Genomic DNA, 19,954 nt, shown 5'->3' with positions numbered 1-19,954 from the left:
GGAAAGGGACAACATGATTCGACCCTGAATCGCTGTCAAACTTCGGTTTTGTAGGAAGTTCCCTTTCTGTACGGTAGTAGTATTATCCGACTGTTATTTATTTTGCAACCTAACCTAAGCCACTTTTTAACCGACTTCAAGATTTCAAAAGCCGGTTCTCAATTCGGTTGTGTTTGTTTTAAATGTTTGTTAATCCATAACTGTCATTTCTGAACCGCTTTTGAAAATGTTTTTATTGATTATATATATAGGTTGGCCCCGTTTTTGTCAAATTGCAGTTTACTGAATTGTCGTCTTCGTTATTTTTGCTAGGAAATTAGTTTTCAAGACACATTTTTATATTTCTATCCTATTTATTAAATAGAACTTGTGTTTGAAAATAACTGCTACGATTTTTTTTTTCATTAATTATCTGGTGCTTTATTTCATGTCAAATACAGTCGAATACCCTATTGCGGGTATCTTACCAGTCAATAAAATAAAATGTGTCAGGGAGGGTGCAATGGCAAAAAACATACCTACTTTTCTACAAAATTAGGCGTAGGACGCTGTCTTTTTAATATCATAATCAACAATAATGTTTCTTTCACCGGTCTCCCTCATTGAAGTCGGATTTTTTTTTCTTTAAAATTATCTATTCTGTAAAGGACGCCGTTTTAGCACTTTTTTTTTTAAGAGGGGAAACGCTTTTCGCATACCACCCAGGCGCGGGGACAGGCCTGGGATGGTTATGTGGGACTCCCATATAGGCTGATGAGACCCATGGTTTACCCACTAAAACCCCTCTGTTGCCGCCTCCGTGCTATAGGGCGAGGTCCCAGGAACGCCGAAGTACTCTTCCGCAACCTCGCCAGCCGCCGTCCGGGCTCGAACTCGACTCGTGGGGAATAGATCACCCCTTCATCTCAGTGGGCGCGTCGATCATACGTCGCACCCGCCCGCGCAGGGACCCATGTGTAGGCGGCAGACGTCCCCGAGCCTGCCGCCCACAGGTACCTTTATGGGGGTAATCGGCGGTCGTATGCTAACCGCCGCCGCCCCAAGCGGTTGCGGCGCATTGGCTGAGAGGCCGGATCTTCCTCCCTGCCACGCTCCGCCGCCTCCTTCTGCGTCATCACGTCCTCGCAGAAGGAGGCCACAGCTTCCCATCGCCTCTCCTCACCTAGCATGGTTTTCACCACCGCTGGCAAGGAAAGGCCTCCTCCCACTACGGCCACGAGTGCGGCCCGCCGCTCCGCCCACGCCGGGCATACCGCCAGCGTGTGTTGCGCCGTGTCTTCGGCGTCGCCGCAGTCGTGACACTGCATCGTCCGTTCCCGTCCCGCCCTCCTAAACAGGTATCTCCCCAAGCAACCATGCCCCGAGAGGACCTAAGTAAGGTGGAAGGAGAGGAAACCCCCCCCCCCCCCCCCGCCGTTTTAGAACTAACTTAACCTAACCTAACCCACTTTTCAGATATAGCAGTTTGATTCTGTAATGGTAATATCGATCAATTTTATGACAATCAAGTATAGTAAAACATAGTGGTTTATTTAGGTGCCACTTGCGCATTAATCTGCTCGCTAAGATTTGCTGATCATTAATAATATTTGGTATTTGAATTGCAGTCGTGAAAAATAGCTAGAACTAATGTAATTTTAGACTTAATAATATTGGTGTTTAGTATAGTATATAATATATGTACATATATATATATATATATATTGCTGGTTTTAAGTAGGTATATTTTTTTTGTGGTCATTATAATTATTGCCTTTATAAATTTACTTTTGGTAACATCCTAGGACCATCTACGTAGAAGTTATATAGGGTGATATTGACCTACTTACTAGTTATCGGAATGGCATGAAATTTCCCATGCGTGAGTTCCAATGATAATGGACAATCTATAAAAAGCTACCTTGCCTATGACTACTATAGGGAAACAGTAAAGTAGTACCTCCCTAAACGACTTTGCTGCTTGAGTAGTTTTTGTCAATTATAGGTAAATTTTCTGGTGATATTGTAAACAAGTATATTGAAAAATAATAAATATATTAAAGCTATATCAAACAGAGGTTCCAATCACTAACTATAAGATGATTATTGTGAAAGTAAAATTAACATTTTAATTTATTTATTTGTTTAAAAAAACCGGTCAAGTGCGAGTTCGTTTTACTGGCGCACCGAGGGTTTTCGAGGATAATTCTCTATCATGTTGAACCGTTTTCAAACATTGTTCTTTTATTTGAAAAAGGTGTATTTAACGTCATCTCATAGCAATTTCCAGTGTAATAAACACACGTAAAGTTGGTTAAACTGCAAACTAAATTCGGAAATGTTTTTTTGGTATTTAAAAAAAAGTTATAAAGATAGAGAACTGATTATATTTTTCCGGAAAACTTATAATAATGTTAATATAATGTAAAAAAAACATATTTCTTCTTCGGTAAACTTCGGTGGGTATTTTCTTTTTTCACATTTTGCTCCATAATTTTTTTTACGACTACTAAAAAAAAGAACAAAAAATGGTTTTGGAATGTTCAATTTTGAGCCCTTTTAAATGATGCCCCATTTGACCTAATCTCTTGACTTTGAAATTTTGCCTCCTCTTGGTATTGAGCATTTGCCATAGGTAGTTATTAAAAATGAAACAACAAAATAATACTTTCAATGTGTTTGGGTTAGCGTTGTGCATCACTATTCCAAATTTCAAATCGGTAGCTTAAGTGGTTCTCAAGATATTTAGCGTTGTGACAGACGGACGGACGGACGGACAGAGTCGCGCCATAAGGGTTCCTTTTGTACCTTTTTGGTAGGGAACCCTAAAAACAATGCGCCAAAAGCTTCTGCCACCCTCAATTACTTTCCAGATACATAGACATATATCCCGACAGTTCGCGTTCGATAATATTTGCAATAATTTAATTCTTCTAGTTAGGTATATTATGTATGTCACCGTAATTGAAGGGTCTCGGCCCGTATTTGTACCTGTCCCGTATATCGATACCGCATAATTATAGCAACCCAATATATACATATATGGAGACATATTTATTATTTTTGTTAAGCTATCAGACAATGGGTAGGCCATTGATGCTGACTATACAAAATCAGTAGGTTTTTAAAACACACAGAAATAAAACATCTCGTCTGTCTAGATCCGTATTATATGATCAAAGGTAACACAATCGATAAAACTGAAGGGTGTAATGGTACTTATATCTACGACCGTAATATATGTTCTCTCATGCTTATCATTATTATGCATCCATAGAAATCATGAGGTACTCTTACATTTGTTTCATGACATTTAGATTTGATATAAACTTATTTTGAACAGGTAACCTGATCCTCAACCTGTTCGGCTGCGGGGCCTGCGTGAACATCGCGCAGTCGAACGCTGCGACAGACATCGTGCTCATCGCTCTCGCCTTTGGTCTGGCCGTCTTCGCCATCGTCTCAGTGAGTACCTACAAAGTGTAATCTAGAGTGTTTTTACAATGTCCGACCGAAAATACTCTAAACTCATACAGCGCACCTTTATACTATCGCGGGCTGACAATACATCACCATGAATGAGAACCAGTGATAGATACAGGTACTAGTATGCAGTGTATGTTGTTAACGTAGTCGCTACAGACTACAGCTACGATGCCTACGATAAACACAAAATAATTGCATTTAATAAAGAGTAGAAGAGTTGGTGCCTAAATCTGTAGTATCCCACGTTTTCCTACATATATCAGTTATTTCATCATAAAAAATAGTTATTTGGATTTGCCAAACATTTGCATAAGTCCCTAACAAATATATTAATCACCGGGCAAATGTCAATTTTACCCGATCGCTACCCAAGTACCTACCCGAGAAATCAAGTTGTTTAAAGTTCAGCTGGCCTAGGCAATGTGACAATCGTTATCGCTACGACTACGAATCGCGTTGTGTTTCTCTATCACTCTTCCATATTAGTGCGACAGTGACCGTTGCGTTTCGATTACTACAGAGCGTAAGCGATTGGCACGTTGGCTACGCGGCCTTATGTAATAATATTTCTCAAAGTATATAAAATCCTATTGTCGAGCTGGTGAATTGTAAAATAACCTTTAGATGAACCTTTGATGAACCTAAACAAATGTTGTCTTCTAAAAACTCAGGTACTTTCCCTAATAAAAATAGGTAGATGTTTAGAGCCGGTGTAACCTTATTTGACCTTCATATGCGCATTGTAATATGCCTACTTGAAAAATAAACTATCTTTATAATGACATACCTACCTAGCGCTTATACCCTTAAACGTAGTATAGCGTTTCTAAAACACCTTTTATTTATTTATTTAGGAAACAAATAGTCACATACAAATGTGTTTAAACTAATAGATATAAAATTGGATCTATAGTAAATTAAATTAAATGAATAACAACTCGCCTTGTATAATATAACCGTTAATTTGCCCACTTGAATATACCTACAGGTTTTACTTAAACAGTTACACCCACTTCTATTGTTATTTCCAATAATCGCGTCGTTTTGTCAACGCAATGCACGAGAAATGTCACACCTCACCTTTAAAACCCGGAGCTGTATTTGACTTTTACTTGTGATATCTCGTGTTATCGGAAATATCTAAAAACCGGCCATATTCGTATCGGGCCACATATAATGGAGGTATTACATATGTGAGAGTTTTTTTTATTTTTTTATTTTTATTTATTTAAGGTTTACCAACAGATACAACACTACAAAAAATACAGATAAAAACCCAAAAATACATGAGTAAGTGTCTATCCAATAATAGGTAAACACAACATGCGTTAATACTAATCAATCAATTAAGACCTAAAGTATAATGTAATATAACATACTTATCGTTAAATTTGGTACTTCGTTTACATGCAGCTAGCGTTTTTATACTATAGCATTTTTATACAAATAATTCTTATAACTACTTTGACTTAAAAATAATATGTCGACTCGGGATGCTTTAAATAACTTAGAGTTACTTTCATACAATATTTAAAAAAAACTCAGTAATGGATAAGTTTGACTAGATAAGATACATTATTTTGATTTTTGTAGCGATTATTTTAAAAAGTATTCACTACTTATATCAATATATTTTTTAGAATACAAAAAGGCCTGCTACCTAAATATTGTCTGGAAAAGATCGCTTCTTAGCGATAAGACCGCCTGTTGTTACCTAGCTTTTAAGTGTTTTTTTTTTTTCATTTCCTTCCTATTTTTAACTGTATGGTGCACAATAATAGTTATTTACGATACAAGTGCGAAAAAAAGGAAATTCGTAACGAGTAGCGATACATTGAAAAGGATATTTACTTACTTATATTTACTGATTTTTTTAAACTTTCAGTTAGATGTACGTAGTGAAACTTAAAAATATTTTTATTTTATTTTAACTTAAAACATAGTAGCAGCTCTCGAAATATACCTATGTTCCAAATTTCATTCAAATATACATTATATTTTTTTGCGATAAATGGATGTGACACGGAAAACGGACTGACACGACAGACGGACATGACGAAACTAATTCTTCCGTTTTTACCATTTTGACCTCGGAACCCTAAAAATGGACATCCATACGAACATGGTGAATGCGAAAGTAACTCTTTCTGTCTGTCTGTTACCTCTTGACGCTTAAACCGCTGAACCGACATTTATGAAATTTGGTATGGAGATAAGTTTGAGGCCCGGGAAGGACTTAGGATAGTTTTTATAAATCATCATCATCATTTCACGCTGATGAAGTCGTTGGCAAAAGCTAGGTAATAAATATAACATTATTCATATATAAATAAATAAAATATATTATAGAACATTATTACACAAATTGACTAAGTCCCACAGTAAGCTCAATAAGGCTTGTGTTGAGGGTACTTAGGCAACGATATATATAATATATAAATATTTATAAATACTTAAATACATAGAAAACACCCATGACTCAGGAACAAATATCCATGCTCATCACACGAATAAATGCCCTTACCAGGATTTGAACCCGGAACCATCGGCTTCGTAGGCAGGGTCACTATCCACTAGGCCAAACTGGTCGTCATATATCTACTTTAACATTCTTGAACTTTAATGCATTGCGCACAACATTACTGAGCAGTTTCTCCGACATTGTTCATTTTTCCAAAGTGATATGGCAAATAGCCATGTGGCCAACTATCATTTATAATGTGGAATAAGTACTGGTATAGTCTAAGCAGTATACTCATATTCTATAAACAAATGCTGCAAACTTGGCAAGATTTGAATTGGAAAGAAAACAAGTTTGTTTTATTTAGCAGAGAAACAGTGGTTCGTAACCACTGGGCCTTACCGACCGGTACTAATAACGGAGCCAACTAACGTCATCGGAGTATGTGCACTATGCGACACTGCTTTGCACCACCTGGCAATGAGCCCTAGCCATTTGACTAGTAACTCTAATGACAAAAAATAATTTTATTTCTAAAACTATGATTTTGCTTTCTAAATTTTTTCATCCTTAAAGTCATTAGTCAAAGTAATAGGCGTCCAATATTTGTATAGTCTGTATAGATAGTGTCTCACGATTCAGGATTATAGGCGGCACTAGTAAGTGTCGTAATACTGTGCAAATGATAATAAGTGTGTAAAAATAAATAAGGGCAACTGTTGGATAGATACTTAATTAATGTCGTTATGGGTCATATTTAGACAGACAGAAAGCCCTTGAACATACTGGAGCCTAATTTCTGCTTGTGATGTACATTCGGTCCCGACGTAGTGATCGGGTACTTCTCTCTTCTTCGATTATATTGAGATTTGGTTTCCCACACTACCGAAAAGCTATAAAAATGTAAATGTAGTGTTCGACGGCGTTATGTTCCGGAGAGTCTTTCTGGGTAGTGGTCTTAGTCGGAATGTTTCGTCTTAGTGCTATTCAACTTTTGGAAATACCAACGTGTGAGTATGTATATTCCGTTGAGTTAGACTAACCAACTACATATTTGGCTCATATATCGACATAAATATGTCCAAAAATCCTCGTTTAAACAATATCGATCAAAAAATATCAGCAGCATCATCAGATAAGATAATTCATGTTGTAATAATTTACTGAACGAAGCCACTCGCCAGCGACATTTGCTAATGCTTAACAGTAATCGCAAACAGATGTAGATAACGTTCCTTTACTCTCTCTAAAGCATCTGATTTAACTCTGCTTGCTTTAGCCGTATATCTTTGCACAGGTAGCTAAACTAAGGCGATATTTGTATTGACTTAAGAGTGTACAGTAGTTTTACGCCTCTGTTAGCAGCTCATTGCCTGGCTGTGTTGGAAGTTCTTCTTCAGTTCGGGCTTCATTAGTCGCTTATACTTTACCGTGATCGTCCACGGCAACGGCACATTTTACCCTCACAATAAAGCAGGGAAGTTAACATAAATAAGTAGATGTTCACTTTTAAATTACCGTGGCTGATAATTGACGTCCACGATTTGCCTTTAACATTCACGTTAACTAAAAGCATGTGCCGTTGCCGTTTACATCTTCGGTAATGTATACAAGCAATCACAAAACCTGGAATAGATACCTAATCAATAATCATAGAATATAGATCGGTTGGTACTTTGGTACATCCCGTCTTGTAAGGCACAAATTGGAGGCAATCTTTTAAAGTAAAAGCAGTGAAAAGGCTCAAACCTTTTCACTGCTTTTACTCTAAACACCTTATCACTAGTGTTTAACAAAAACTAACCTAACAAGAACCTACCTGCCTCTTTATTATTTTTGACCACCATTTTCATACCATACCTACTTGACGCATTGAAACTAGTAGCAGCGTCGACAATGGCTTTATGTCTTGTAGCTTAGCAATTTTAATATGATGGTTGTGTGCAGGCGATAGGCCATGTCTCGGGAGGACACGTAAACCCGGCGGTAACAGCGGGCCTGGCGTCAGCGGGCCGCGTGAAACCGGCGCGTGCGGTGCTGTACGTGATCGCGCAGTGCGCGGGCGCTGCCGCTGGCTCCGGCCTGCTGAAGGCGCTCACGCCGGAGCGCGCCGCGGGCAAGCTCGGAGTCACCGCCCTTGGCAACGACGTTACTCCGCTTCAGGGCTTCGGCATCGAGTTCTTCCTAGGTTTCATACTAGTCTTCGTTGTATGTGGAGTAAGTATTAATTATTTGTTATAAATTATATTCAATGCAGTGTTCCAGACATCGCCATCTGTGAAAACCCAAAGTCAATTTGTTTCCAATGCCTGTAACAAGCTGTAATGTCACTAGAAATATAAAAATAATACACTTACCTCTGTTACTTGAAATGTCATCAACTGAGCTGTGCCTCATGCGAATTGCGAATATGGCTTTTATAAATCCATTTTCATAATCTATTAAATATTTTATGGCTTGTAATAAGTAACCAGTAATGCCAGCTTTCATTTAAAATTTTTGCTAGCAGTATTATGACGGTTTCATGCATTTTAAATAGATTTAATTGACGACATAATGGTTTTTTCTACTCAATCTATTTATCGTAGTCACCATCGATTAGTCACGAACACGGATTATATATAGATACTGCAGTCATAATAGGTAGGTACGACTATGACCTCCAAATAGTTGCATAGTTATTTACTTAGCTCTTGCATTTATTCTTTTTTTTTTTTGACACTATAAAAACAAAGGACATTAAATAGGTAAATACATACATAGTAAATGAACGTAAAATGTCGTCGACGTGATACGTCTTCAGGTATGTGAGGTACCACATACCTATAGATGTATCATCATTATAGGTATATATTAATATGATTAAATCATCAACTATATACATAGAGTTAAATGCCGTAACATTATTTATATATATTGATTTTGTTTGTAAAAAAATCCACAGCTACATTACCGGCTCAATGACAAAACGTTATCTGCCAGCAGGTAATTATTCAATGTCGAATCCTCGCGCCTGCGGGCTACATGCCTTTTAAAATAGAACCTAATGATTATAATGATATAATAACGTCTACGTCACGCCATGAGTACTTTGCCTATTCTCCATTTTTTATGAAAACACTAACGTGGGCCGCGGGCAAGTATGTTTTTTCTTCAATCTATGCACACTACCACATCAATTATTAGAACTGTATTATTTATAGGCAGGTACAAAAGGGATTCTGGAAAAAATACACAGCTGACCTTCAAAACCTTAACAGTCGAGTCATGCATAAAAAAATTGTTTTTCCTTTAAATCTTATACCTTTAAACGAGCAATTCTTGTATATTTATGTATAGTATACCTGGGCGACCGAGCTTTGCTCGGTTATAACTATTTATTGTAATATGGTGGTGTATAGGTGATAATCTTAACTACATTTTTTTAATAATTATATATAAACTTGAACATATAAAAAAAAAAAACAAAAGTTAGCCATCGGGCGAGATTCTAACCCGTAACACTCGTTTCTAATCGTAGCCGTCCGCGTCTTAAGGTCTTAACCCGCTGGACCAGACGGACAGTGGCCAGTTATTCGAAATTAGCGACCATATTCTGCGTCGAAAGAAAAACGCATGAAAACTCGAAAACACGCGTTTTCCCAAACATAAGACTAATCTAAATCGATTGTATACCCCCAAAAACCCCCATATACCAAATTTCAACGAAATCGTTAGAGCCGTTTCCGAGATCACAGAAATATATATATATATATACAGGGTGGACAAATAAGAAGTATACATTTTGTTTTTAAATTTTAACTGTATTAAGTTCAAAAATTATTAAGTGTTGTTTTAAAAACATATTCTTCAGGGTTGGCAAATTCATGCGAAACATAATGTCTGACATATGTCCACCTCTAACAGCAGGCAAATGTAAGCTCTTATCATCCCAATGTTCAGCATCTATTCGCACATTTTTCGCATTATCTTAGTACATTTGTGTCGAATAGTCGGTTTTAACTGTTTAAATTTCATCAGCTCGTTAGCATAGACACGTAATTTTAGATAGCCCCACAGAAATAAGTCAAGAGCTGCAAAATTTGGGGAATTTGGGTGCCAATCACTGTCACTTTTACAAACAGAAACATTTGAGATAAAATTGCTTGCTGCTAGTGGTAGACATTTGGCAGAAATTATCTTCCGTATACAATTGCCAACCCTGAATAATATATTTATGAAAAAATATTTAGTAAAATTTCCACTTAATGTAATTAAAATTTAAAAACAAAGTGTATCATTCTTATTTGTCCACCTGTACAAGAATTGCTCGTTTAAAAGTATAAGATATTTGCTGTCTCAGTTTTGCACAATTCTATGTAATATTCAGAATTTTTTTATAAAAAACATACAAAAAATACGCAACCTGTTCGAGGTGATTTTGATCCCTAGTCATTTATTTTTCTTGTTTACATGGTTGAATCTTAAAATATACAATTCCTGTATTGGTATTCCCAACCTGCAACTCTACGTGTTTTACCAAACGTACTCGTAGGATGGCAGTCAAAAATTTGTATATCACTGAAAAATAACCTTAGTTTAACGGGTATTAGCTGAAGTACAGACTTGTTGGGAAACTAATTGCAGGTGATAAAATAACATTCTAATAAAGTAGGTTCATACAAATAAACGATTGTACGTATTTTATTAATGTGACTCTGATTTTTACTTCCTTTGGCAAAGTATAATTTTTCACAATCCAGCCGCGTATTTGCGTCTAACGTCAATCCCAAAGTAAACAAGTAGTACGAGTAAATTAAGACGCGATCTAAATTTTAAACTAATTATATTACGTTTTGATCAGTATAAAACAAGTTTTCAATTCATGGCAAACTTTTTTTATTAAAAGCTTTGTATTACATTTTATAAGTCAAAACCTTTGTGACAGAACTTATGGGTCAACTAAGTATAATTATGCACGTCCGATAGAGATAGTAACAGGCCGTCCAAATACGCAATATTTTGTGCGTAACGTCCTTACTTTAATTTTTTACAATCCTGTTCCGAAAATTGATCTACTGAACTGAACGTGTCAATTTACCTGGAAGCCGCATTAGCTGAATCATTCCATAAAATGTTTTCCGACGATTACAAAGAACTAGGTAGCAGATAAATGAGTCATTATATAAAAACCGCAAAGAATATCAATGATACGGCGTTGATTACTACTACTTAATCAATGGCGTCAGTTAATTGTAGTAATAATATTAGGTATACAGTATCAAAGATTACAACTGACTTGGTGCGAACCACGCCTTTATAAGATTACATTTAATACTTACTTATACTTTTTTTTTTTTGTACTATTCAAGTTCCTTCAAACGACTTGCACGACACTTGACCCAGTAACTAGACTGAAATGTTTCCCCCCTTCATGTTGGGCATTTTACATATCCATATCTAATAAAAATAATTTTAAGAATAAAAACTGACTTCACGAGGGAGACCGGTGAAAGAAAGAAGTTGATTTTGGATTTCATCAAAGATTTCATACAATGAAATTAAAAGAATTGCCTTGAAAATCTAATTTACACAGCGAAGAGGACAAAATTATGTCCTATTATTTGGCGAGTTACTAACTCGCCAAACGTGAACTATGCGTCTTTGAAGAGTTTCATTCTGATCATCATCAGCAGTTCCACTTCATCAAATGTCACTTTTTTAAATATAAATGCTTGATTTGAAGAAAATACAAAAATCACTATATGTATGCCTTTAACATTTGAGGAGTTTCCTCGATTCCTCATAGATTCTGAGACAAAAACGGGACCAATCTGTATACATATAAGTATATAAATAAAATCAAAAAAATAATATTCGAAATCGGTTCTGAAATGACGGAGTTATGAAGTGACAAACATTAAAAAAAAACAACCGAATTGAAATGTTGAAGTCGGTTAAAAAGAATAATTTTAATGCGTCTGGGTTAGCCTTGTTCGTAACTAATCCAAATTTCAAATCGATAGTTCTCGAGATTATTAGCGATGTGACAGACGGACGGACGGCAGAGTAACATCATAAATAAAACCTTTTTACCTTTTTGGTACGGAACTCAATGTAAAATAGTTCCATAACAACTTATTAGGATTCTAATTTGCTAAATAAGTAGGTAAACTGTTAACAGCAAAACCATCCACGCCACTTTATGAAACCTACATTTTTAATACAGGTACCTAATACCAACGATATCACTCAAACTACTTTTACGCTGATTATCGTCAGTAATTAGAGTATTGACAAATTCTGCATAGGACACAATGAATCAGTGTATTCGCTTTAACTTAAACGAGCCGATTATATGTGATGTGAACCTTCGTGTTCAGGTGTGTGATCCGAACAAACCGGACGGCAAGCCGACAGCGCCCCTGGCGATCGGCCTCACCGTGACGCTGGGCCACCTGCTTGCCGTCGACTACACGGGCTCCGCCATGAACCCCGCGCGCTCTTTCGGCTCCGCGCTCGTCGCCAACGACTGGGCCAACCACTGGGTAAGTCAATAACCGCGTCTTATGTCTGTTTCAATCTCGATAACATTTAAGTATATTGAATCCTAACAAAAAAGTTTGTAGTATAATTCTGAGGACAAAGTATCTTAGGTAAGGCTCCTGACTGGGCGAAAATGTGTCTAATATACCTAGAGTTGATAACATTTTTAATTTTGACATGCGTTTAACTAAAGAATTTAGTAATATTATTGCTGTATTAGTAATACATTCTATTGCTTCCTAACTTCTGGTTTTCTACTTTCTTTACATCTGTACAACTTTATACATGTAATATAATAACCTAACCTAACCTAACAGAAAACCAACAGAACAGCCCAGTGACGGTAAGCCTCACTGTGACGCTAGCTCACCTGCCGGTCGGCGATAAAAGATACACCATAAAGAAATCTCTCGGTTATTACCTAACTGCAGAACGCCTACGTTTCAACGCTTTAATTAGTGTTAAAGACTGAATCGAATCAGAAAAATGCAGTTCCTGTTATGTGATAGCCAGGGACGATATTGACAATGACTTTTTGACTTCCAGGTGTATTGGGCCGGACCTGTCGCGGGAGGCGTCGCGGCCGCTCTGCTCTACGTACACGGCTTCTCTGCGCCGCCCGTGGACTCCGCGCCGCCGCGGTACCGCCCCGTCGCTGCTGATGAAAAGGAGGTACCTATCAACTTTTAAGCCTCGACTGTGAAAAACTGTATGCGATCGGAGGGTTTTTCTTGGCTCTTAGATTGGAGGTTACGTTTTCAGTTGTTAAGGAACCCTTAATAAGGGTTTTTCGGTTGTCAGACCGGTGCAATTTTACGTTTTGATCTCCTTAAAAATTGGTATTTATAAGTAATCACAGCAGTCATAAAACCCTTACGAACCACGCCGACTGGTCTCCAAAACCTGACCTTACCCGACGAAGCTAAGATCTTTAAAATATGTACGAGTGGATCCTGCTTCCATCCGGTAGTTGAAAAGTTGAAATTTTGTCACAGTGTGAACTTTGATTATTTTATTATAAGACTTTCAACTGAACACCTAGCGTTTAGCGGCCTTTGCCAAGGAAGAGTTTGACCGAAGGTGTCAAGTTCCGGCGGTTCCGCGGCCGGCTCCCTGACACCGCAAGGTTGTGGAACGCATTGTAGGCATTATATGTTAGATTTTCAAGTTTTGTTTTGTAATAATGTAGAATTTTGAGAGATTTTACATGGCTAATAATTATTAATATTTCGAGGGCCCAACTGATGTTAACGATAAATCGTTGGCACATAGGTGGCTACCTACAAAGATAGGTACCCCAGTAAAGTTCATTTTACATGGGATGTGCAGAATATACAGGGTGATTCATGAGACGTGAGCAGGACTAAGCCTACACAATCAGTAAATGTTAATGAACCGTTTATCATCATATTTAAGTAAAACAATCTCGCTTTATTTCTGTTATTTAACTTTTTGGGAAGGACGAATTTGATAATCTACAATCATGGACACCCTACAACACTTAATTAAGAAAGATAAAACCTCTTTAACCGTTATGACAGCAGTTTGATTATGAAGAAAACATAATGTCACAATTGAGTGAGATACGATTTTTCAAAAGTAACCAGACTCCGATGACATTCAATTTGTCACTTGTTATGAATAAAACAAAGAGGGTGACCATACATGGCGTAAATAAATTAAAACATTTTTTTTGAACAGTAAAAAATAAATGAACGTTAATCTCACAAATACTGGTACAAAACAGTTCCTTATAACTTACTGAATGCTCAAGCTTGATCCTGCTCACGTCTCCTGAATCACCCTGTATTTATATTATTTTGACTGTATTACCCATTCTTATCAAGGGTATAAGTACATTCCTAAGTATTGCAATTAGATAAAGTAAATTAGAAAAACCTGCGTGACATCAGTCGACCTACCCAGTTTAAATGTAAAGTAATGAATGGCTAATAACATAAATTGGAGTCATTAGAAGAAGCCATTGGCGTGAATATCAATAACCATCGGGCGTGAACTACTCGACTAGCTCGAGGCCAGGGCCGCGGCGCTCCCCGGGGCACACCCTCGCTTTCCAATACTTTATTACCACCGTAGCTTTTCAAATCAACAAACACTCATAAACTTGCTAGTAGGTATAATAATACACTGAATTGTTTATTCTACTCGTATGTACCCCGTACCCCGTACAATTTCAATTAGTTTTAGCTCAATCAAGAGCATTGAAAACGTGTCATTTACTTCTAACTTGAAAACGTGTTACACTAGTATTTCTAACTCTACACTAGTAATTTGAGCCTCTCTTCGCGGTAATCTATAACACAGTGGCATTAGTTGCAATATTATCCGACTGTACGTAGGTATTATAATGTACATATTTATTTAAATGGCACACAATACAGCCAAACCAGCTTTATGAGTATATGAGGCTATATTACGCCTCCTAGGGGTAGAGATGGCATTTTAGCGATAATAATTAAGGCTGTTGTTTACCCCTGCTTGTGTAAATATCTTAAAGGACTCGCATCCAGGCCATAATTGTAAAAAAAAAACTCTTTATTGTACACCTCAATAGGTGTGCAATAATAGTTATTTTCTCCAATATGCTCGGAAATATTCACCTTATTGTAGCAAAAATTGTTCGAGAAGTTCTTCATTATGGTTAAACTGAAATTAAATTCAAACCATTATTGTCGTGTTTTAGCGGACGGGCTGTTATTACTGTATTGTTTTTTACTTTTCAAAGCATGTATCCACTAAGACAAACGCAAACAGCCAATTAATATAGCCGCGGGCTGCGTCTACATGACCCCGCCGTCAGCATCATTTCAAGCTATAGGATAGAGTCGTATCCTGTAAGACCGTCGTGTAAGATCGTGCGAATATTACTTAATATAAAATCAAAGACTATATAACTTTTATATTTTTTTAAGGATCTCATGCGTGCACATACAGCTTTAATTGCACAATTATGTTGAATGAACGAATGTTGAATGGTACTGAATGGCAGAATAAGTTGTGCCTTTAACTTTTTAAAATATAATTAAAGAGGGAAATTGATTTTGACATTTGGGTTCGATTTGAGTGCTGGTTCATGCTTAAAGTATGATTATTTTACCTTATTTCCTCGCATGTTTGGAAAAGCACTATATATGCCTCGACGGGAACAGAAATTCGTGGATTCGTCTTCTTTGTCGGACAACGCGAAGCGGAAATCGAAACTCATCCACGAATTGCCCTTTCCCGGCCTCTGCAATAATGTACTATTACGATACAAGTGCAGAAAATAGGAATTTCGCAACGAGTGGTGATAAATTAAAACACGACCGAAGGGAGTGTTTTAAATCGACACGAATTGCGAATTACCTATTCGCACGTGTATCGTACAACGTTTTACAGTACATATGGCTCTTTAAAGTTTCGACATATGCACGGAAAGTGCTCATTCCCGCACGAGTGCGGGAAAGATGCACCATATGTACTGTAAAGAGTATTTGTATTGTATTGTAGTTGGGTTCATCTCTAAACCTGCTAGAGTTGCTGGGTGGTATGTATATTATATTAACTTGCCCTGTTAGTATGTATCTAAGTTGGTTAGTGTTATAGGGGGGTCAAATCTTGGAAGCCAAATTTGACTTAATTCCTGATTTTCGATTGAGCCGTAAATTTGCATACATATGTAAGTAGTATGTATGCAGTGTGTATGTATTATGGTACCATCGGGCTGATCTGATGATGGAGACAGAAGGTGGCTATTGGAAGTCTGTGATGAAACAACACAACCTAATTTTGTTATGGGTTTTAGAATTGTCTCGATGAGTATTAGTTGCCTGCGGTAAGAAAAGTACAATCGGCAATAAAAGCTTATTTATCCAAAGTTTCAGCTTTTATAGAAGCGTTTAATGAGTCATAAAGATTGAGTCAATTCTAACAAATTCAAACTCAATGACGTTGCGTTGATTTGTCACCTAGATTCTAGCTACTTACTTGTCAATAATGGAATGGAATATCGGATACCTAATGGATCTATGGGTCATTTAACTTCCAAGACTTGCCTGGCACAAACATATTAGGGCAAACCAAATCAATTAAAAATATATAGGTTTCATGTTATGAAATATTTTATTCCACGTTGTATATTGTATCTATGAATAACTGAATGACTTGTATTGCAAGCGCGCTGGACGCCTGCCCGCCGCCACCACGGCAGCTGCCACTGCTTGGACAGTGGAGCAGAGCGTAAGTTCTCGTGTAGACCTTTAGAGGCAACAAGATTGCACTTGCACTATTAGGACATGCACCATACCGATTTACAACGTCATTGAATTGTTTTGTATGAAAAAAATAGGTATAGTTCTCTTTGACATGACAGCTGCCGTCGCCGTATTTAACGTTGAACAAATCGTTCATTGTACGAGGTGCATCTCACCCTTAAGATTTGTCTAACTACGCCTCATGAAATCTATAGATTGCAAAAAAAATAGTGGGCCCCTTTATAAAGTTACTCTACAAGTGAAACTGAGAAAAAGCCCAAGTTCACAGATCAAGAGCGTGTCAAATGCGTCGATGTTGCCGGAGTACACCTGTGGGTACAAGCGTTTAGCATTATAAAATCGAGTCCAGCTCGTGTTACAAGTTTTCATAAAATTAGCCCAAGATTTGGCGAAAGCGCCGCGACTGCACCTGCTTGGAAAGTGCTCGCTAACTGCTCGGGTGCATTTTGGTGTATGATGTGCAACTCGCGTGCGGTGCGCGAGCGGTTTGTGAACAGCGACAGAACATTGCTACAGACCTTTAGGGAACTGGCTCGTAATTTGCACTTAATTGTCGATAGCTTCGTATATAGATAGACAAATTAGTGTGCCCAGTGAACGGAGTTAAGTTCTTCTTTTTTGAATTAGATAATATTAAGTTTAAGTTTAGTTCCTCTTAAAAACTATCGTTGGTAGTGGAACAACTGTTTTATACCTATAATTAAAAAGCACTTGTTTCAACTATTGCCATGCCATGGCCAACTCCAATCTATTTTAAAATAAGCTCACGCCATGCTACGTCAGCCGACTACTTAATTTACTTTATTCAATTTGTCTTGATGATATCTTTTAACATAATTGTATTGGGCACATTTTGTTAAATGTGTATCGCATCAGAACAGCAATAAAAGTGTAAGTAGTTATAATAGTAACATTAATGAATCGTCGATATTTTTGTTGAAATTAAACTACAAATATCAAGCATCGCGATATCACGACCATGTCGCAAGACCATTCAACTCTGTCGAATTGAGGAGTCCCTAAAAATGTCTAGTCTTTGCTTGCATTACCTAGTAGCGTTAAACAAACTGTAAAGCAATTATTGTGAACGATGCACCTGTATCAATTTATCAAGTGATTCAATCATGTGTGTTCTGTGCAGCTGAAGCGGCTGGATGGCGGCAAGGCGGAGGAGCTTGCCTGAAGCCGCGAGTCGCTCGCGCGGCCCCGCCCGCGGCGTCGGCGTCACCGTCCCCAGCGAAACAAAACCCTACTACCGTCAGCAATATTGAAGCCAATGCTCTACCCGCAGACATATAGCTGACTAGACAAGCACACGCAAGCACGTACTACGCGTGCCAAATAATGTTATATACGGCACCTTGCACAGATTCGGAATAAATTGAACTCTTGTTCTAACCGTTTAAGACGTTGATAAAGAATAGATTCTTCTGTGTGTGCTCTCGAATTAGTCTCTAGATTCGAATTATAATTTTAATACAGAACAATCAATAAAATACATAAAACTGTAAATAGTTGCACACGTCCGATTCGTTAAGTTTTCATATAAATCTGGATACGTGCGATCGTCTATTTAGATATATGTCTGTGTACTTTGATTTACACCGTTCGTTATAACACTGTCTTTAGCATTTTTTCATGTTCACATAAACATATTTCTATTGAATTAATTTTATCTTTACAATCTGCATTTGTATTCTCTAGCCACCAATACGATTTTTCAGAAAAAATATTCAAAATTGGTAGAATGGAATAGAAGACCTTTTTGGGGGGCTAGAGGGTAGGTGTGTGTGTCTTCCAAGTCACCTCATAACTCTAGTTACGCTCTATATCTGCGGAGCTCTATCTTGCACTTATATACTCGTACCTACATTTACGATTAGGTGCAAACTTTCCATGAATCGATTTAGTTAAATCAGCACTGGATTACACAATTTATTAACAGTAGGAACAACGAAACAATACGTATTAAGTTATCTTTTTGTATGTTAAAGTGATTATGGAATATTAAAATGTAATATCTTAATGCTACTACCTCTATTAGCACTAACTAATAATGAAACAATTTCCCAGTGCAGAGAATATATATTATAATTATAGTCCTGGTAGAGGCCGTAGTGAATATAATTAACCATATATTTTACGTAATCAACTTTTTACCGAGTATGGGAATCTTCTGATACAGTATGAAGAATGAAGTGAATAGAAAGTTTCCTTCAATTTGAATAGTACATTACGATACAGGTGCGAAAATGAGGAAATTGGCAACGAGTGGCGATAAATTAAAACCCGACCGAAGGAAGTGTTTTAAGTCTACACGAGTTGTGAATTGCCTATTCACACATGTGTCGTATCGTACGTTTTACAGTACATATGACCCTTTAAATTTTCAACATAGTTATGTAATGTGCTAATTATCGCACGAGTACGGTAAAGCACCATGTGTACTGTAAAATAATATAAATGCACGTGTAGTTAGTAAGTTATCATCTATTATTATATAATATTAAATTTCTTCTGTGTATGTATCGAAATTGCATAACATTACCGTACGATAAGTGTATATAAGTATTGAAGAGATGGTTTTTGCTTTGTGAAATATTTGAAGTAAGCTTATCAATATAATATTCGAGATTACTCACTGTCGCCTGTACTTATTGTACCAACTCTGCATGTGTTCAGGTTGCGGGATATTCATCTCAGAGTCTTTTGACCGCCGCGTCTATTTTATATAACACACAATTGTAAACTTTATTAGAATGAATTAAGGTTAGTTTTATACTGTAACCATTGTCGGTTAAAGCCAGCTGTGGCGGTCAAAAGGTAGGGTCGCCTCACTAGAATTTCCGTGAAATTCCTTCCCGCCTAGTGAAGTTTTACCCGTCAATTTATACGTGTGTATCAGTTTAACGATGTCTTAGCAAATAATTTTGAATAAAATAACTATATTTTACCGATCCAGTGTTTTCATTTTATGTTTTTTTTTTAACTATCGATCTTTACTATATTTTTACAGTCGAATTTAATAGTACACTGTGCAAAGAGGGGACTAAGAGAAATATTGTACACGAGGGTGATAATTCCCGATAGCTCCAGGGTGGAGGCAGGTTAAAGACCCGAGTTACACGCAATGTTTTTCATCACATTGGCGAAGAACTAAACTAAATTTTAAGCGAATGAATTCTTAAATACGGTGACATTTTAAACATTCGTCCCCCATATTGTCATT

At 37.1% G+C, this 19,954-nt stretch overlaps 1 protein-coding gene across 2 annotated transcripts in view; it reads left to right on the top strand.

Moving 5' to 3' along the window:
* LOC133521337 (aquaporin AQPcic) overlaps positions 1-19,682 on the top strand; it is a 47,980-nt gene extending 28,298 nt beyond the window's left edge. For both annotated transcript variants that reach the window (XM_061856255.1, XM_061856247.1), the window contains exons 3-7: positions 3,323-3,444; positions 7,874-8,143; positions 12,289-12,453; positions 12,998-13,123; positions 17,867-19,682. In XM_061856255.1, the coding sequence (XP_061712239.1) occupies positions 3,323-3,444; positions 7,874-8,143; positions 12,289-12,453; positions 12,998-13,123; positions 17,867-17,908 (725 nt within the window). In that variant the 3' untranslated portion in view covers positions 17,909-19,682. The remainder of the gene's footprint in view (positions 1-3,322; positions 3,445-7,873; positions 8,144-12,288; positions 12,454-12,997; positions 13,124-17,866) is intronic.
* The last annotated feature ends 272 nt before the right edge of the window (positions 19,683-19,954 follow it).

The sequence above is a fragment of the Cydia pomonella genome, chromosome 1, assembly GCF_033807575.1.
Source record: "Cydia pomonella isolate Wapato2018A chromosome 1, ilCydPomo1, whole genome shotgun sequence".
Classification (NCBI taxonomy): Eukaryota; Metazoa; Arthropoda; class Insecta; order Lepidoptera; family Tortricidae; genus Cydia; species Cydia pomonella.
This window is presented reverse-complemented; position numbering and strand designations above follow the sequence as displayed.